Below are 21,073 nucleotides of genomic sequence, written 5' to 3' on the forward strand. Positions count from 1 at the left end.
AGAGCGGTATTGTAGTTATATAACCATGGGAGCATAATAAAAATCGCAGCTCCATTGAAGACTGACGTTTTCAAATATTACCTGAACACTTCCCCCTGAAATGGAATTCAGAGCTCGAAGCGGGAATCTCAATATAAAGCAATCCATTCTACTAATTGCCAATGCATAAAAATAACCGTGACATAACTCGTTGGGTAAAATTTATTTTAAATATACATAAAGGACATACCTTTACCACTTATAAGGAGGATGCCAGCGACTGAAAAATATTTTAGTAGGATAATTTGGTTCTAACTGAAGCGTCGCCTGTTTTAAAGCTTCCAATATTACCAATATTATAGGACGTTTTCAACCAACTTCTAGAGAAACCAATGACAATAGTGAAATGTACGACTTCTGGTGGACGAACAAAAGGAGCTAATGAGAGATGTTTTGTTTTCGTCCACCAACATGGCGACGATGACGTCACGTGAAAACCTCCTATAGGGAGTCGTTCGCGTACGCCATGTTGAACTGATGATTTTATGAAGAAAGTTATTCCCAGGTGAAAGTGCAGCGTTGAATTTGACTGTTTATTCAAACTATCATTAGCTTGTCATATTAGAATGGAATTTTGATTTTGCTTGAGCTCCCGTTTCCAATTTTCTTCAATCGACCAGTATTTAAAATCAAACGTAAGATGTGCTTGGACGTCTAAATTAAATAAAAAGTGACATCCTAGATGCTAAATAACCGGGTGTCTTTTAGTTCTATCTGACAATGTACTCAAATTATTTTTTACAAATAACAATAGTTTATTGCTTTCCTCCTTTTAACCCGGTGGCTGAATTACAAGTTATTTAGAATGGGTCAGATGTCAATGATATATGGTGAAATCAAAGTATTACTTAAAGTGCCTATGAAACAAAAAATAATTAAGGCTTATTTGAAAGATCTTTTGAAGACAGGAAATATGGTGTTCTCATTTTTAAAATATCTCATATCATTGGAGAGATATTAAGGTTTTTGTGTTAAAACTGATGACGTCATCAGTGGTTCCAAGGGTAACACAAATCACAAAATCTAAAATATACTTGGAAATATTACCCCAGTTCTCTTCAAACTTGGCACTAATAATGTTTATCAGTCAGCACATAAAATGATACAAATTGTACAGTTGCCATGGCAACCATTTTGCTTCCAGATCAAGGTTGTGGGGAACTGGTGTTTCCGCATTTTGTCTTAACCAAACATCATTCACTCTCAATGAGTTGATTCAGAGACCTACAGCAACATGGGCTCTATGATTGTTTTGAGCAGGACTGTCTGTTTTGCTTAATTTGAGAGGAAATTGAGAAACTTCATTTATAACCAAGAGGGACTGGAGCCAAAAGTGTTGCCATGGTTACATCATACTCTGCACCATCTTGCACCTTACTTAAGGGTTATTACTCATGCCAAGTTTGAATCGTATCGCTGTTACACTTTGAGAGATACTCTTGATTTTGCGATCCATCTTCCAGCAGAACCACTGATGACGTCATCAATTTGCTAATTTGCATAACTCAAAAACTCAAATATCTCTTAAACGAAAAAAGATGCTTCAAAACTGTAAAGGCCATTATTCATTATTTTGAAAACTCTCTCAAATAGGCATAAATTATTTTTTACTTCATAGGCACTTTAATGATAACGATAATACTAAGATCTGAAAAATTAATATTACGTGCTATACATCTATTCATATTAAAGCATATCTTGGTTCTGTCATTTCACTTTACAAAGGTCTCAAAGGTCGGAGAAGGATTTTTGAAAACAAAAGGAGCTAAGAGGCAATCAAAATAGGCTTGATCGATGCGCGGTCAAAACGTCGTGCGTTTTTTTTTTAACGTACTTTTTATTCGTAACTGTCTCAAGTAACCCTTGTTTCTTAAGAAATACATTACCTATACACTCATGCCAATTGTTTGCGGTTATCTCTACGCTTTACGTTTGCAACGTTGTGAAATTTCTTCAGTAGGAATTGACATAAATCGTGATTTACATAGCATATTTTCCTCGTAAAGGTTTTTCGAAAGGAAATGGCCTGAAAATCGGTTGAAAAGTTCTAACAATCTTGGTTATAAACAGTAAAGCGTGTAGTTATAAAAACTCAAAGCATTTCACTCGGTACTGTGCGGGATTTTGCAGATTTTTAGGAATTGTGCGTTACTGTGCGAGTTTGATCGAATTGTGCGGTCCCGCACCCGCGCACCATACCAGAAGCACTGTAATAGGCTAGCAATTTCTCTCCCAACCACGATATATCACTGAGAGGAAAGACCATAACACCGGGAACTCCATGCAGTACTCTTTGCGAAGAGTGTTTACGTCCCAATTCTGTATTTTCGAATTCCCCATAATATACTTTGTTTGCCCCCCAAATTTTGCATAAACCATTGTTTTCAAATGCTCTTGGGAATATGCAGTGTCCCCAAGTGCATTTGAAAACAATAGTTTATGAAAAATTTGGGGGGCAAAGAAAGTGTATTATGGAGAATTCGAAAATAGAGAACGGGTTATGTCCATGTAAAGGTTGTTAGACGAGTCCTACGGTAGTTTATGGTCATCATCCTTACCATTTGGAGCTATCAGTACAAAGGCAGCACTTGCACCTCAGAAACTTTTAAAAAACCCGTCTGATTGTTTGCCCGGCTGCAATCTCCCGCACAGTAGTCCGATGCTCAACCAACCGGTCGGTGGTTGGGAGAATGGTACGAAATGTTTAGCTAATCACTAGCATAATATTGAAGCCAAGTAAATCTATAAATGGCTCTTTTAGCTCAGTTAGCTGATCGAATATTTCAGACCGTGCAAAAGTCTCGGTGAGCCTACAGATACTTCTTTTTCTTTTTGTCAGTGCAAATCCTAGTCTTTGAATTAATTAAATAACTCCCCGTGCAGGATTCTACGATTATGCCGTCTGTCGAAGGAAACGAAATCGCGAACTGAGTCTATGACTCTCCAATTTTCAAAATTGAGGTCAGGATTTCTTTCTTACGATTGACGGTCTACAGAGGTTGCAAAATTTATCTGCACTGTGTCCTCAGCTTGCATTACAGCACAACCGGTACCGAGTCTCAAAACCCGAACCAATGAACTTTTCTATCTGGGTAAATCAAATTTCGATCGACCTTGAGTTTTTTTCCTCGGTCGTTTTCTGATCACCATTCTCAAGTGTCGTTTCATTGGTATCGTCAGTCGATCTATTATCGTGAAGAAGAGTTTGTTTGAGCCAAATGAAATCTGGGCAGCAACCCAGGCAGCGGTCGCGAAAATCGCGAATATGATCCATTGAGTCCACAAGGATGGAGAAAATACATGAAACGAGACTCAAACCCACCATCATAGGTAACGTCAAGAGAATACTATACCATTCCGAGCTTGTTGTTGAGGCTCTCTCTTCACCAACGTTTCCCTCATATGCAGTACTGAAGGGCACGTAGTCTCCAAAACCGATCGTTGTGAGAGAAATAAACCAAGCGTACAAGCCTTCCATCATGGTCCAGTCATTACGAAGGCTGGTGGGGATAGCTGACAAGATGAGCAGAACAATAACTAATGCACACGTGCAGAAAAATGTTTTCTTCTTAACATTCTTTGGTTGAGTCCTTTTTAGCAGTTTAGTTTCTGTTTTTGTAACAAGAGACGTGAGGACACTGGCGCAGAGTTCTCCCGCTGATTTCATCGCCAACATGGTTAGAGGAAGACCAAGAAGACATGAAAGAATGGTGAAACATTGTCCAAGTGTTGTTTTGGGAGTAATATGTCCATAACCTGAGAAAAGAATACGGTAAAAAGTGCTTACTTATACTGTGGTGACCTACAATCCTGGCCCCAGTAGTACGAAGGGTGGATAGTACTATCCACTGGATAAATCACTATCCACTGGATAACTCAATTGTTTTTACTATTGTTTATCCGCCGGATAATGATTTATCCGGTGGATAGCGTTATCCACCCGGCCAAAACTTTTGGGGACTCAAGTATGCGTCTATATCTGATGTTTGTCACCGCTGCTTGTGTGTTATTTCTGATAAAACTGAGATGGGCAAAGAAACAGAATGTTTTGGGGACACACCTCTTTTCCGTCGCAATTTTGGAGTACAATTTGCAGGTCACCTGTAATTACCCACTCACAAAAACAACCTCAATCAAGTGTGTCCCTCACATCTCCTAAACGATGTTGAAGCCCATGCCCTAGACAAGTTCTTTAAAAAGTGTTTACCCACGGACACCTAACATTGTCCACAGGGAGGAAGATTAAAGAAAGTCAAAGTGTCACAAACGTTATGATCAGGATAGCAGTTTGGTATCCAATTAAAAGATTGAAAGTTTTGCAAACTTTTAAAAAGAGTCCCGCCGAAGCTCCATGCGCAATACAGTTTTCTAATAGAATCAAAAGACAAATCAACCCCCCCACCCACCCTCCCCTAAAAACAAATGAATCAAATTTTGTTATTCAACCTATGCTTTGGACCCGAGGACGAAGCAGCCAATGTGTCTTGTTAAAGTATTAATAATTGCCTCGGTATTTAATTAAAACAGTTTCGGGTTCCCACGAAAGAAAGTTTCGGTTTCCCACTGAATTTTATAAGATTATCGCTTAAAAAAAGATGGAGTTCTCCTGCACATAGCTCTCATGGCCCGGTTGCTAAGCCCGCATAAATTGATAAAGGCCGCCATTCCTGCAACTTGTCCCCCACAAAAATCAGTAAGTTGTGTAGTAAATAAAATAAATATTCTAAATACAAATTAAAACTGCCTTGATCTTCACGATTATTGCGTGTACATCTGCCCAAAGCGACAAATTTATTTTCAATGGTGCTATACGTCACTGATAGTTTTACGTTTTCTTGACATCCAAGAAAAAACAGAGTCACCAAATACTCTCTTGTTAAGCCTTCAAAGATGGCAGCTTAATCACAGACAATCTTTTCTGGTGATAATACGACAGATGCATTTCCCATATAATTCCAGTTGCTGCTTTTTCATTTTAACAAACTGAAAAAGTCTTAAGATTTAGAGATGCCAATTTGTCAGTTTGGATTACAGAAAACACATTTTTTAATTGCCCGTTAGAGCGGTTTTCAATTGAGTGTCGAAGGTAATTAGTGAATTACTTTGGTTTTGCATTATTTCATCAATCGGTGATTGGTTCAAAGTTCTCGTGCTACTTTTTCAACCAATAACTTGAAGAAGTGAAACCAAAACCAATCGTGGCTCGCGCGTGCCATTTTCCCCCGCTTTGTGTCGGCTACGACACATTACTTCGAGTTTTGATTGGTTTATTGGATTGTCTACATCCTTTTTGATTGGCCAAAGTAATTACTTTGGTTTTGGTTTTACGACACTAGATTTTAACTCGCTCTAAAGTAATTACAACATTACATTTGATGCTAAAACCATGGGCTTAATTATTTGGCGTTAGTCATTTTTTTCCGTGAAAAGATGTGTTTCGCAAAAAAAAAAAAAAAAAATAGCGAAAGGATACGACGCTTCGAAGTGATGCTGACTTCTTTTTCAAGTTATTTAATCAAATAACGGTTGAAATTTTAAGCAGTTGTTTGTTTTGCACATCAATCAACGAATTAATGTGCGATGAAAGGGAAAAGTGATATTGCGCTTATCTGGACAATTTAAGCAGTTGTCTTTTATAGACTCTACCGACTGAGCTATGCGGAAGCCACTCAGGTGGGAGAACTTGGGAGCACAACAAATTTGGTGTGGCTTCAAAGCCCACTTGGTAGCGCATGGCACCAAAATCACAGAGGCTATGGGCTCGAATCCCGCTGAAGCCACCCTAATTTTTCAGTTCTCTGCAAGAGACAGTTTCTTAAATTGTCCAGGTCTCTTTCAGCACTTCAAATATATCATGACATTTCCTACATCGAATTAATGTGTAGGCGGTATTGAAGCGTTCAAAGTGAATACTTGCTTTTCTCTCACTCTTAATAACATCTCATAGATTAAAGATCCGTGAGAGAATACCCGGAGCATTGAGGCCCCGTCCCCGGTCCCCCCGTATCCGGATATTTTTGAATCTGCAACGTTTTTCCTTTTTCCGTCCCCGCGTATCCGGCGAATCCAGCACGCGGACCTGCAACTCTTTCAATTCGCTATCCAGAGTTGGCGAAGGATTTAGGATCGTGTTGGCGGTCAAATCCCGATACTTTCAAATTAATAAGATGACGTTACAATGTCACATCCAGTCTTTATGGCGTAAACATTGGTAGGTACTTGGTGTCTCTTCTTCTATTGTTTCAATTTTTTTAAACAAGGTATAAAAAGTTCAGTAATTATACAATTACCCTAACCTAACCTTAACGCTAGCCCTAACACTAGCTCTAATCCTAACCTTGAAGGTTTTACCGTGTTTAGATAATTTTGTGCAATAGACAACCACTAAATGACAAAATACACCAAGTACCTACCTAAATATTCAACATGGATGCTGAACGAAATACTATCGCTTCCCTTATCGCTAACTCGCACGCCTGATAATGCATGCTCTGTTTTTAGTATCAGAGGAGTCCTGAATACTAGAACGAATACGTGTGAAAGGGCAAGTCGATTTGAATCCGGATACCTGCGTACGTGAAAATGTTTTAATCCACAAAGAAAACGTGACGCGTGTATGCACATTAATTCGTTGACTGACGTTCAAATCAAGCACTGAATTTAAATTTCAAACGACTGTTATTTGATCACTTGAAAATAACGGTCAGGATGACTTCCAAAACGTCGTATCTTCTCGCGATCCTTTGCTGTCAAATACATTTCAATGTTGTCTTCTTCGATAAAATGTGACTTGGGTTTTATCAGTTCTTACAGGACGCCAAAGTTAGTGCTGTTTCAGTGTTTGTTTGTGCGGGCTACATCGTATTTTCATTTGTTTTTTGAATAATTTCTGTCAGTTGAAATAAATGCCAGCAGGTACTTTTGGCACTTTCATTAAGAAGAGAAAAGACAAGAGACAGAAGAAACATACCAAGCCGCAACTTTTTTAACAAGATTCGTTTCGCAACACTTATTTGTACATTCATTGCAGACATAACTGAAAACACGAATTCGCTGACAGGAGGCTAGGCAACAGCAAAAATTCTGTAATTATATTGAGAGTTGCTTGCTGATAAATAAGGATTTAAAGACTGTTTCCCACGTTTGCACACACTGAAACTAAAACTTACTTTCATTTGATGAGTGAAATGAAAGTTGGATGATAGATAATCGCTGCGGCAGTCATTTGAGCAACTCAATTAGCCAAATATGAATATCAAAAATACCTTAATCCTGTTTGTTTGTCCCTCCAAAATTTTGCATAAGCAATGTTTTCAGCTTCTCTTAGGACCATTATAAGTTCTACAAGGAAAAAAAACAATGCTTACGCAAACTTTTGGAGGGACAAACAAACAGTATTAAGGTATTTTTTACATTGGCTAATTAAACAAGTGCAAAGAAAGTGAGCCCGTAAAATTCCCGACTCAGTGAACGGGACCCGAACCCGCACTACCAACTAAGCTATCAAGCACCTTAAGACTTCATCAATTTATTAAAAAAAAATCATTTCGTTTGATGACTGTTATTACCTACTGTTGTCAAAGCTGCAAAGACAAACGTGGCACTGTTTTGGAAATTCCAGTCCAATATCTCACCATCCTTCATTGCTTCGTAGGTTGTTTTGACAAATTTATAAAAATCCTGATCTGTCATGTTGTATTTCTTATCCATACCCTTTCTGATGTCTTCCAGTGCCCGTTCCTTTCTTTCATGAGCTGTTTCTTCAAGCTTCTCTATCAAGGTGAAGATCCATGCCACAAACAGGCCGTACAAATAGAATATTATAAAACGTTGCAACGTCTTCTCTAGAAGAACATTCATAGTTCTGCTTTGGATAATAAAGGAAATCACAGGACTTTCAGAGTGCGTAAAATAGCCAAAATTTAACAGTCTAATAGCAATAGTTGCCTGCTTTTAATCTGGTCTGGTCGATCTCTTCTGCTTCCTCTCCATCTGCTTCCCCTAGTAGGAGAATTAATTTGTCCCTTTTGTGACGTTTTGTAAATTATGGTACCATCTGCCTGTAATCTTCCGGTTTAAAGAAAAACAAATTAGCATTTAAGGAAATTATTATTGTTGTAATTCGTACTATTAATTGAAAGATTTCAATAGATTCTGGGTTGAAATACTATGATGCGTCGTAAGGGTAGTCTTCATCCGAACACAGCTTAGCGACAAATTTAATATCCACACACAGCTGAAAAAATATGACGCATAAAGGTTTCTTAGATAAAAACAAAAGAAAATAGACCTTTTGTTTTACCAATGTAGATCATGCGACAATACTCACAAGAGTGCATCGATTTTTGTTCTTTGAAAAACGGGCAATTTAAAAGGAAATTCTCCATTGAATATATAATTTTCATATGATCTACATTAAGCACTAAGCTAGTGAAAGAGATTATTTAAGCAAATGTTGTCCGTCACTGTCATCTTAATACTAAATATTTCATCGGCATGTTGGTTTCAGAGCTGAGGAGGTAAAATGTGAAAAAAATCGAGCTGCTTCCAGAGTTTTGCTTCGATTTCAATCCTAAATTTCACTAACCTCTTCGTAAGAATAGATGTTTCGCTACATATCGCTCTGAAGTTCTTGCCTGCATGCAATACTATTGTCCAAAATTTCAGATAATTTAATGCGATGGAATAAACAAGTCATTGACAGAACTTGTCAGGTGGCCGGCCTTATGGCAGCACTTTTGGTTCGTTATCATCGTGCAAATGGTTCCAAAAGACCGCTCATACCAATTGGTCGAGGACACTAATTAACAAATTGATGTCAGTTTTTCATGCGTCTGTCCTGTTATTGATCATGAATTGCGTCATAACATTGTCAAAGTAGCTGTGGATCCACGAGGCGATAGCCGAGTGGATCCGGAGACTACTTTGACAATGTTATGACGAAATTCATTGTGAATAACAGGACAGACGTATGAAAAACTGACATCAATTTGTTTTTTACAATAACAAAAAGGCAGAGGGCTCAAGGGCTCAAAATTAAGTCAAAACACGAGAAGAAAGCGAGACAAAAATGAGAGAAACTTCAATCTGACGCGAGCAATATCGCGTCATTATCGCATAAATTATAAATTTCTGTGTCTGTCCGCTTTTTGACAATAAAAATTAGCCAATGAGCGCGCGAGAATTTTTGCAGTCATTGTAAAAAAGAAATGAGCTATGTTTTCGGAGGGGGTGGTATGAATGGAATAATGGGTGGTGGGGATATGAAAGATGAGGATTTAGAAAGAACAGGGTAAGGAGACACAGCGGGTGGACGAGTACCGGAAAGCCTGTCGAAAGGACTTATGGCAAACGGCATAATTAAAATGATGATGCAGGGAGACTTCTAGGTTTCACTATAAGCTCTTTCGCTCCCCTCTCTTAATGACTAAATGGTACTGACGTATAGATGTCTTGACTTTCGAAAAGAAAATGTAATTTAGAAACTGCCTTCTTTTCTGGCATGCCAAATGACAGCTACTATTCATTAGTTGTAAGTAAGTGGTTAATTGAAGTCAATTGCGTTCCCATTGGTGCACATTTGACATCGATATAGACAACCGATCGTAATGCTTGCTTATATATGCATTTCTAAGAATATGATAATTCTTTTTAAAAAAATACACTCCCTAAACATCTGTTCTCTTTTAATTTTTTTTTATTTTCGAGATGGACTGTACATGTGGTCGAAGGTTTAACCTTAAAATCGCGTAGCAAGCCATTTGATGACTCTACTCCCCCTCCTCTCCTCTTCTTGCTTTTGATGTCTAAAGGGTGGACCGCGGAAATCTTAAGGACGCTGCCTACTATTGTTATTGCACATACGTACTAGGATTTCCTATGGGTGGTTTTTATTAATACAGGGATATTTTTGCTCGGTTTAAAACTATGCGGAGAAAGCAGAACTTAGAAAGTGCTCTTGGTATCCAAAAAGAAAATTGGGGATAAACATGCATTTTTCGGAGATAATTAAGCTTCAGTTTGGAAAAAAGCGTCATACGTTGCTTTGTTTTGACCTTTTACAAATACTGTCGATAAATTATCTTCGAAAGATGCACGGTTACCCCCAATTTTCTTTTTGGATTTCAATAACACTTGCTAAGATCTACTTTTACCGCGTATTCAGTAAACTCCGCAAAAATAACTTTGAATTCGTAGGCTCCGTCCTTAAACAAGTGTCTACCGAAAACTCGCGCACCAGGAGCCCATGACTTTGAATTTGATCTGCTCCCAACTGATTGGTTTCATAGGTCAGTTGGTAGATCATTGCACCGGCATCACAGAAACCTGTGTAAGTCACCTGAATTTGTCATATGTATAGACGAGACAATTGCTTAAGGTGACTCATAACAGTTTCAATATTTCTAAGACACTCTCTTTAGAGCAAATGACGCTACAACCAGTAATGTTACAATACCATATGAAACAGCAATAAAAGCAAGGTGACGCACTCTAACACCAACCCGGATGGGCAACACATCATGCATGCGCACAACCATTTCACCCGGTCAATAAGCAGCCATGGACAGCTGTTTCGGCCTTTTAGGCCTCATCAGCATGGCGTGGCTAACATGCCAGGCGAGTGTGTTTAGCCCCCCTTTAAGTGGCAGCCTCACATGCCAAACATGTGGTAGGCTGGGTTGGGAACAGCAAAACTGTTCTCCCACGGCAAGCGTGTGGGAAAGTGGATCACATTAAGAGATCGGTGTGTCACGTAAATTAAAAACAGCAATAAAAGCAAGGTGACACACGCTAACACCAACCCGGTGCGGCCAACACATCACGCATGCGCACAACCATTTCACCCGGTCAATTAGCAGCCATGGACAGCTGTTTCGGCCTTTTGGGCCTCATCAGCATGGCGCAGCTAACATGCCAGGCGGGTGCGTTTAGCACCCCTTTAAGTGGCAGCCTCACATGCCAAACATGTGGTAGGCTGGGTTGGGAACAGCAAAACTGTTCTCCCACGGCAAGCGCGGGTGCTAAACACACCCGCCTGGTATGTTAGCTACGCCATGCTGATGAGGCCCAAAAGGCCGAAACAGCTGTCCATGGCTGCTAATTGACCGGGTGAAATGGTTGTGCGCATGCGTGATGTGTTGGCCACACCGGGTTGGTGTTAGCGTGTGTCACCTTGCTTTTATTGCTGACCATATGAAACACCGATTATTTACAAAATATTTGGTCATTATTGTGGCGTATCAAGTTACCTTGGCAACAGGAAAGCTTAGCAAAAACACGCTATAATTTGGACTGAGTTGCTCATATAAAAACAGACTAGATGACCCCCCTTTTTTATTTTTGTGATCAGAAGGCCGATATGAAACTTTGTGCAAATTAAAAAAAAATTCTGCTTTGCAGAATCAGAGCCACCTTAACAGAAAAAAATCACAGAATTAAGGTGACCGTCTTAATCCTCTGCACAAGTTTTTTGTTAAAGTTTGCAGGAAGTCTCATTTTGCCCTTCTGGTTACCTTTCAGAAATAAAACAATGGGGGTCACCAAGTTTGTTGTTGAGATACGAGCAACTAATGGCAAGAAAAAGGGTGTGTTTACAGGGCGTGCCCGTTACCACGGTGACATATTAAGTCACAATAATGACCGCATAACCAGTGTTTCATATTGTACCTTATTATATGGATCTGTCTCACGAGGACTAGGAACTACAAAATTCACGAATTTGATTGGCTAAAATCGATATTGACCGCGGTCTAGATTTTCCCATCTAGACCGGCATTTAGACGGGTAATGTTTTGCGGGGAAAAGATGCAAACTAACATGCAAAAATATTGAGTATTTTCTTCTATCAATATTTATTTATGGAAGTGCCAAACAGCATGATGACAAAAGAGAGGATGACGAGTAAACTTTGACAGAATTAAGTTCAGCTCATCGCCGTTCGCAAGCAAAATGTCAGTTAGTACAAACCAGTTACATAAACGAATTAAATTGTTCTTGTTTGGCCATATAATAAACATCTTATTAACCGAGCTAGGTCTGGTCTGTATGGGAGAATCTTGACCTCGGTCGCTGGTACAGACCTCACTGCATTCGGTCTGTACTGGCGACCTCGGTCAGGATTCTCCCATACAGACCTCCCGCTTGGTTAATAAGAACTAAATAATATTGCTATTACACGATACAGCGTTGTATTGTTGATCTTTCTTCTAAATTGTCCAGATAAGTTCGAGGATTACTTCACTCTTGCGTCAGGAAGATTGGCTGCCCAAAAGCCTTTCCAGACGGTGTCATACTTTAATTTGCCAAACCCATAACGACCCTGTACTCAAACTTCATATATTAAAAAATAATAATTTCGTTCAAACCAATACACGAAATGTTGCCCTGGTGGAACGTGCGGTTTTTGGCGGGAAGTTGCATAGGCTGGAAGCCGACCCTACTTTTTTTGGCAGGAAGTTGCTTTCCAGCGTAACAAATTTAACACTGCGTTTTGTTTAGTAAAGTGAACAAACAATTTGAGGACAACCAAAAACAACAGTTTAAGTATTCTTAATACATCGCACAACGAGGAAAAAAACAGTAAGCAAGCAACGAGTAAGCCGAGAGATATTAGTGACTTATTACATACTCAACAAAATATCGCGTTTCTGATTAGTCAATAACGAATGCATAAATATGTTATAGATGGTTTTCACCTGACGTCACAGCAGTCATGTTGGTGCATATACAGAACAATAGGGAAACAAGTCTTTTGGGAATTTGACTCTATTACAATGCAATACTTGAGCCAAAATTTGCTATTATTTTGCTCACCAAGATGGCCGTCTCTTCACGTGATTGAAAACCATCTGTGGAGTACAAAAAGAGGTTATGGAGTGTATTACGCAAGTTGCTATGGAAACAAAGCGATGAAGTGATTTTGTTGAGTATTTAGTAAATTAGACGCTCCATGAACGTAAACTGGGTTGCCTGTGGTAAGTGCTACTCTAAAACAGAAGGCACTGAGTTGGGTGGTATTGAGCTCATCAAGGAGCTGAAACTGGATTTTCCTAGAAGTAATGCTGGCTTGGCCAATCGTAACGGTAATTCAACTGACAAACCTGAGGTCGACGGCGCGCTCATATTACTCCCCTCTCGCCATCCGTGCTCCGTTTTATGGGTATCTAAAGCTACTTAAGCTACACATGCAGAACGGAAAGAAGTCGAAACAAGGATGTGAGATCCGGGAATCGAACTCAGGACCTCTTGCACCAAGGCCGCGCACTAACCGACTGTGCCATCTGCGCTCCAAGTCGGAACTTAATAGTGAGGGGAACAATTTTTCGTTCATCTTCTGTGCCAAACAACGAACAGTCCTGTTGGGTGTTCCACGTGCTTGGCGAGTCTTGCGCGACCATCGTCTATCAGATCTGGAGTGGAGTTTTCTTTCAATGATTACAACTTGCGATCGTTCTGTAAACATCCACGTACCATGCAGCACTTTTTTAGTGACTCGAGGATCCTGTTTCAAAGGGAACCGTGCATTCTTGAGCAGTTTGTTCTTTAGTGCTTGTATTTTTTCGTTTTTTTCCTGGTGGCGCAAAGTAACTTTGATGATTTGAAAGGACTTCCTTAATTTAATTAGCGATTTTTTTATTAAGGAACCAACAAGTGAATGGTACACAAAATTAGGAGAAACTGTTGGTTGAAAGACAATATTTGTAGACATAATTATGTACCCAGTTTAAGAACTAAGTTCAACAAGTTGTTTGGCTCTACAAGTTTCAGTTTCAGGCCAGGTACCCAAATTCACCCAGGTAATGGTTCTGTGGAAATTGAATAGCTCCTTGAACACCTGGTTGCTTGAGAAGAAACTTGATGTGTTCTCTATACATTGGTGAATGCAGCCACTAACTGTCCATTGTAGATAAACCCCAGAGCCCAGGGCATCAACAATGGTGGCCCTTGTAAATTGTTAGGTTAAAAGGTTTGTTAAAGTTATTTCCCATTTCATAGGGCACTGTGGTTGCCAGATTCACTTTCAAATTTATCATACAAACGTAAATCACTACCACTGAATAGACACTGAAAAGTTAGTCCCTTGAATAGTTGATAGAAAATTAATTTAAATGCATATTGAAACATCAGTTGAGGAATATTTTTTTCATTCCCACGTTGTGAACCTATTTAGTAACACACATTGCTGCAGTTTGTTTATTGATCACATCAAATTATTTCATTTTTTGGTATTGTGTCAGACCTCCATAAAGACACTATCTTTATCTAAAAACTTAACTGGTTGGTTTTTGGAGCCCTTTTGTGGCATATTTAAATAGGCAGCAATTGTTCCACATTTTATGGAAAATAGTTCTGCATAGTTTTAAGGAATATTGCAGCAAAATATAATTGAATACGAGACTAAAATATGCTGTTTGACATTTTGTGAATTTAAAGACTATTGTTTGTGCTTGTTTTAAAAGGCTTAAAGTTGACACTCAAAAGTGCTCCTTCAATAATCTTATTCTGTAATGATTACCTTGGGAATTTTTTTCTTCTAATTTCTTTCCCCAGTGCCCTCTGAGAGTGGAGTTGATTTCAACGGTTTCGCCAAATGTACGTTGAAAGATGAAACAATGCCTAAACCAGCTGCAAGGAATACTTCATGGTGCTTTTTAACAAACATGGGCATGAGGGTGCTCGTAAGCATCTGAGCATGGTTTCACATGCTATAAGAGAGTCTTCATTTCGTGTCGGTCATTCAAAAATTGCTGGAAGCGCTTGTTTGAGCTGTTGGATGAAAGGGGCGGAACATTTGATGAGGCCCTCCCGGGGAAAGGGGTCCTTGTTCCCTTTAAATATTTGCTTGTGTTTTCTTGTTCCCCAAATTACTTTCAAACTTGTTCCTAGCCTTTTGATCTCTAAAATTTAAATTGGTTTTCTTCCCTTGTTCCCTAAGATATTTTGTTATTGTTCCTCTGTTCCCCAGCTCAAATTAGCCATGTTCTCTTCTTCCCCAAAACTCCTGGAAGTGCCTCTTTGATGTTGATTCTCTTATTGGCCTTATAGTAATTCACTGTAGAATTGCAAGACACAGTGGAGTGGGAGTGAGGGAAAAGTTTTGAATAAATTTTCGCATAGTACAAGAAACACAATTTTGACTGTCCCTTGTTGCTCTTTTAGGACATGAATCAGCTTGTGAGCTCTAGAAGCTCTTCCTTAGTGAGCCTTCCGCGAAAACTCTCCCAAGTCTGGCTCTCCGGTGTCAGGGGCTCAGGTTTTTGGGCAAAATTCATCAGCGCCTTCGTTGCAGCTTATAAAGAATTTCCCTTCGGGCAGTGGTCAGTAAACGTTTTGTAGTGCTTATACAAATTTTCGCTACTTTAAAATGTATGTTTACACGAAATACATGTCAGCTTGAAAATTTTTCTTTCCCGATACTCCATTCAAAATTCACGTGAGCTCTATTAATAAAGGGCCAGAAGACCATTTAAAACATTTTGTGGCAATTTTTTTGTCAACAAACTTGGGTTGTCGGCGAGCAGAATTCGAACTTAAGCTGTTTTGCTTTGGCTGTTATTTGTGCTTTTTCTAACTATTTTAAGACGAAGTCAGGCTAGTATTTTCGAAGCAAGTGTAAGAAGACGGCAAAACCACGATTGATAACGTAGTGTAAAGACTTTGGTCGTCCTTTCGACGGTGTAGATCGACAACAATGTCATTTACGCACAACCGAAGTGCACTGTTTCCGGTGAAAGGGCAAATGATTGACAGGATAGCACAGTTTTGTCTGCCACGCGCACAGCTGCGGGCACGGGTTCCGTATATGCAAGGAAGAGAAACGAAACAGCGGAAACGAAACACTACTCACTGTATAACTTGTTTGTGAAAATAATTGTTGTATAAATTAAATTTGATTAATAACGTAAAAATTTAAAGAAATATTGTTGGTTCCATTCTTTAGCTCTATAAGAGTATATTTTGTTTAAAGATCCAATAAAACAACATTCGCTTTATTTCGGCTTCGTCGCCATCGCTTGTACTGTGTCCACCTGATGAAGTCTATGCATTTTTATTACCCCCTGAAACCTACCAAAGGCAAGCACAGAAGACTCCAGGCACAAAGACAATACTTAGCTCGGGAGTGCACAGACTAGTTATAAAAATATCTGGAAAAAAAAACATATATAGAGCATCGTTTTTAAGCTTACCTAAATATATCTTTTTATTAAAAGTGAAGTATGAATTATCAAATTTCCAGCATTTTCAGGCCATCAGTTCATATGCCTGCTGTGCCCAATATGATCAAGGAACGAGTCAGCAATAAAGCGAGCTGAAAACATTTTTGCAGCTCTATGAAAAAGTGGCCGACAAAAGCCATCTTGGCCCGGAATTGACCGAGGCAGAAATCGGTGTTTAGTCCACAATACTATCCCCGGGAACACTAAATAAGAGTTGTTGATCGTCGAGTTTTTAAGTAATAAAACAATTATTATTCTACTCGGGCTTCCTGGATATAAAATGATTATAACCAACGAGGCGTCTATCACTTCATATCCAGCGAGCCCTCGTAGAAAAATAGTGAAAATAGTAAACTTAATAGTGAGGGGAACAATTTTTCGTTCATCTTCTGTGCCAAACAACGAACAGTCCTGTTGGGTTTTCCACGTTCTTGGCTAGTCTTGCACGACCATCGTCTATCAGATCTGGAGTGGAGTTTTCTTTCAATGATTACAACTTGCGATCGTTCTGTAAACATCCACGTACCATGCAGCACTTTTTTAGTGACTCGAGGATCCTGTTTCAAAGGGAACCGTGCATTCTTGAGCAGTTTGTTCTTTAGTGCTTGTATTTTTTCGTTTTTTTCCTGGTGGCGCAAAGTAACTTTGATGATTTGAAAGGACTTCCTTAATTGAATTAGCCCGAATTAGCCCCGAATTAGTCGCTTTATTTTGGCTTCGTCGCCATCGCTTGTACTGTGTCCACCTGATGAAGTCTATGCATTTTTATTACCCCCTGAAACCTACCAAAGGCAAGCACAGAAGACTCCAGGCACAAAGACAATACTTAGCTCGGGAGTGCGCAGACTAATTATAAAAAATATCTGGGAAAAAAAACATATATAGAGCACCGTTTTTAAGCCTACCTAAATATATCTTTTTATTAAAAGTGAAGTATGGATTATCAGATTTCCAGCATTTTCAGGCCATCAGTTCATATGCCTGCTGTGCCAAATATGATCAAGGAACGAGTCAGCAATAAAGCGAGCTGAAAACATTTTTGCAGCTCTATGAAAAAGTGGCCGAAAAAAGCCATCTTGGCCCGGAATTGACCGAGGGAGAAATCGGTGTTTAGTCGACAATACTATCCCCGGGAACACCCAATAAGAGTTGTTGCTCGTCGAGTTTTTAAGTAATAAAACAATTATTCTACTCGGGCTTCCCGGATATAAAATGATTATAACCAACGAGGCGTCTATCACTTCATATCCAGCGAGCCCTCGTAGAAAAATTAAATATTTTGCAACTATCCACCACTAGCCACCGACACTGAGGTGAATAGTTGTTTTAGTACATAGTAAAACAGTGAGATAATCTAGTACTAGAAGATGATTTGAACTCATTTATTCCTTCAAAGATATCAACATTTTCGGGCGCAAATTCCACGCGAATTGCTCGGAGATGAATAGTTAACAACTTTGACGAGCCAATCAGCGCCCGCGTTCAACGCTATCCATTGTTTTAGTATATACTAACAAAGAATATCCGTAGTTTCAGTAGCCAATCAGGGCGTGCTTTCAACACTATCCACTGTTTTGGTATATGCTAAATATATATTACCATTATGAAAAATATGCATGGAACAAGAAAGAATGCGGGAGCATGAAATAAAGATGAACCGGCGAAGAATTGCTTTAAAAGAAGTTCCCTCCTTTTTTCACTGGATATTGACCATGGAACTAGTCAAATATTTTTGTTTCCACTTAGCTCCGAACCGAAATTTTCCAAATGTTTGACCATGCAAATGGAAAGCGCTCTGGAAATTATCTCTCATTTCGGCTTATTTTGTGAACGGACAACCATTAATCAACTGAGGAAGAAATCCATCAAAAATTTCTGACGTATTTAAAAATGAAGGTTTTTCTTATAGGTCCCTTCCTTTCCCTTTGTTTTGTTTTATTTTTTTATATTTTGAAAACTTGTCATCATTGTAAACTCATGTAGGAAGGCATCCCAGTTAAAGTGACGGAAAATCAACTTAAGCTTTTAGATAAAAACTCCAATTTAATCTTACCTCCTGTTCGTTTATTTTGTTTTTTCAACAATTAATTTATCTGTTTGTATTGTTAACGAATGATATCATAACTGAGTAAAGTCAGTTAACGTAACAGAATACGGTTTCGGTTAATAGTATTTCTATGATGTTATTGAGTGACTCTCAGTCAGGTGGATATCTTTGCTTGGGTTTTAAAAAATTGCTTTTGTTCTTTGTTGCTCTAATCCTTTGCTCCCTTGCTCAAGTTTCTCAAGGTATTCATCCTTTCAATCCCATCCGCAAACCCAGATAATTGGCAAGCTCTTTCTCGCTTTTGCGTCAAACTTTGCACACCTGTTTAAAGATAGATATCCCTTTCTGAAGATTTGGCAAAGCAAAACGGGAAATTGATTTTAATTAAATCAACAACATTTAATAACTTTTTGTCACGAAATTTATAATTATTAGTCAATAATTGGGGTAAAAGAGCAGAGAATGCTAATAGAATAAGTTCACTTTATCGTTGTGATCTTTGTGAAAGGTCCTGAAAGGTAAGTGAGGTTGACAAGGACGTTATTATTCTAAGAGGATAAACTGTTGGTTCCAAGCTTATGGGTTAGCCATTTACTAAAACAAAACAAAAAAAAGAGATCTTACTGAACGCGTCACACCAATCCATAGGTTGCTATACTCTTTACCATACTGCTATTTTTCCTTTCTTAAGTGATATGTAACGTCAGAGGACCAATGACGTTAATCTTGGCGTAGAAATCTGAACCGCTCTTTAGATTAAAAACAAATGCTAGAAAAATAAAATGGTATTTGGAAAAGTCTTCCAACGAAGAGACGAACTGATCAAAGACATGGTTAGGGAATTGTTGAACACCTGGTGCTCGACCATCGCAAAGTCTCTCTTGACAACAGGTACACGTTTCCTTTTTTGTCAAGGCAGAGTTTAGTTATATAGCCTCACTGTTTTTAAAAGATTGATAGCGCCATTCAACGGATAGAGTACTCATCGTCTATCCAGTGGAACGAAGGAAAGATATGTCACTTAAAAGTTTCGAACTCGCGCATCATGATCTCTGTTTTTTCAACTATTTGCTTTCTCGTTCTCTCAGTGAGACTTTCAGTTGATAATAAGGAAAGGAAACAAATTTCAATTGTCTAGTCGTTCTAGCGCTGGAGCACTAATTGGGGAAACCGAAGTACCCGGAGAAAACCTGTAATATTTCAGTTAAAATTCGGGTGTATCGGTCAAAGCATGCTGTTAGCCTCTGGCTATGAAAAGTTAATAGCCTCTCCGAAAGCCTTACAGATCTGTAATGCTGTTTCCTAGTAATATTGTCGAAAGCTATTGTATAATCTCTCAGACAGTTTTTAAAAGCTCCAGATTTTTAACAATTGTTCGTTGACGTCATCATTTCTTCACTCCAAACTTTTCACATTCACAAGCCTCATATATCAATACCCTCGGTAGACGTTCTTTACTATAAATGCATTGTCTTCATGGCATCTTGGTTGTATAGTGATTCCAACCTCCAAAGTTCTCTCAACGAACACACTTCATAATCAATAAACACTCCTAGTTATCAAAATCAGAACTTACTGAATCTTATGGCAACGTCTCCACAGTGAAGCTGAAAACCACAAATATTGAAGCTCGAAAGGACTAAATTAGAAAACCACACCTCGATATGATATTTCTATTTGTTATTGGTATCAGTTAATTATTTGTGAATTTACAGATTGTTTTTTTTCTGAAAAAAAAAAAATCTGATAATTCCGTGGGCTTTGCTTTCAACCTCTGATTCTTCTTCTGACAGATATTAGTTCCAAATTGTTTCTTAAACAGAACATGCCACTTGCCATCATAAACGCCTTAACCCATTGACTCTTTGGAGCGAAACTTTGTCTAACGCGAGACGATTTTACCCATCAACTGGGGGTGGGGGGAGGGGGGTGTCCTGGGCGCCTGAGGAGTCCCCTCCATTAATCCATTGTCTCCTGGGAGTGAGACTTAACAGATTTTACTCTGTCTAACTCCAGAAGATTTCACTCGTCAATTGGGGGCTTCCCGGCAGCGCCTGAGGAGTGAATGGTTAAGGAAGCTACTATAAATTGGACAGCTTTTGCTGGAACGTTTACTACAAGTTTCAACAAACCTTCCAATTTGAAAACAATCTGGATACTTTCCATCAACCAATCAAATGTCAAGATAAATGAAAGAACCGAGTATTGGGCAATCAGGTTGCAGCTATTATCACTGCTATCAAACTGCTGTTTTCTCCAATTTGAAGGCTCACACATGATGCTGTGTGTAATGTCAAATATTTACCTTGTTTGACATTCAAACAATTTCTCGGACTGCCAACCTGGACTCGGCCTACGGCCTCGTCCAATTTGGCAGTCATCAGAATTTTTCTCATCCAATTATTTTCAAATTGGACATTTCGTTGTTCTATTACATATACCACTGAATTTTCTGTTATTTTCCTGTTCCCAGGGAAAGAAAACCACTGGATATGAAGTTAAGTGGTACAGGGATTCTCATTTTGCTGGCTTTTTTAATGTAAGAATTTTATATAATCTTTCATACTAGAAAATTTCATTTGTTTCTTCCTTTTTCCTAGTCACCGAGTCAGTCTGTTGTATCACACAGGCATAATTTTAGGTTAAATTAGGAATACGTTGAAGTATATCTTTAGCAATAAAAGCACAATATCAATAGCGATACTATAAATTTTAAGGTGGCTCAAACCAGTTTCAACACTTTAAGAGACCTTGTTATTAGAAGGATTAT

The 21,073-nt window shown here is 38.8% G+C and overlaps 2 protein-coding genes across 6 annotated transcripts in view; one reads left to right on the forward strand and one right to left on the reverse strand.

The window, feature by feature from the left end:
* Positions 1-42: 42 nt before the first annotated feature.
* LOC137967572 (potassium channel subfamily K member 9-like) lies at positions 43-8,805 on the reverse strand. 5 transcript variants are annotated; one of them, XR_011116541.1, is made up of 4 exons: positions 8,627-8,800; positions 7,608-8,106; positions 1,662-3,795; positions 100-886 (listed from the first exon to the last, which is right to left on the reverse strand). XR_011116541.1 is itself a non-coding variant. In XM_068814082.1 (3 exons), exons 2-3 carry the CDS (start codon positions 7,897-7,899, stop codon positions 3,137-3,139), a joined length of 807 nt encoding a protein of 268 aa, XP_068670183.1. In that variant the 5' UTR covers positions 7,900-8,106; positions 8,627-8,805; the 3' UTR covers positions 90-3,136. The 5 variants fall into 5 exon arrangements, 4 of the variants coding, with proteins under 4 accessions (XP_068670182.1, XP_068670183.1, XP_068670181.1 ...); XM_068814082.1 differs by having other exon boundaries at positions 90-3,795; positions 7,752-8,106; positions 8,627-8,805; XM_068814079.1 differs by having other exon boundaries at positions 100-3,795.
* A 10,368-nt stretch (positions 8,806-19,173) lies between these two features.
* The window catches only part of LOC138012576 (fibropellin-1-like), a 49,781-nt gene continuing 47,881 nt past the window's right edge, over positions 19,174-21,073 (forward strand). Inside the window, exons 1-2 of the mRNA XM_068859384.1 lie at positions 19,174-19,194; positions 20,777-20,842. Coding sequence (XP_068715485.1) covers positions 20,796-20,842 — 47 coding nt within the window. The 5' untranslated portion in view covers positions 19,174-19,194; positions 20,777-20,795. The remainder of the gene's footprint in view (positions 19,195-20,776; positions 20,843-21,073) is intronic.

This window comes from Montipora foliosa, chromosome 8, assembly GCF_036669935.1.
Source record: "Montipora foliosa isolate CH-2021 chromosome 8, ASM3666993v2, whole genome shotgun sequence".
NCBI classification, from domain to species: domain Eukaryota; kingdom Metazoa; phylum Cnidaria; class Anthozoa; order Scleractinia; family Acroporidae; genus Montipora; species Montipora foliosa.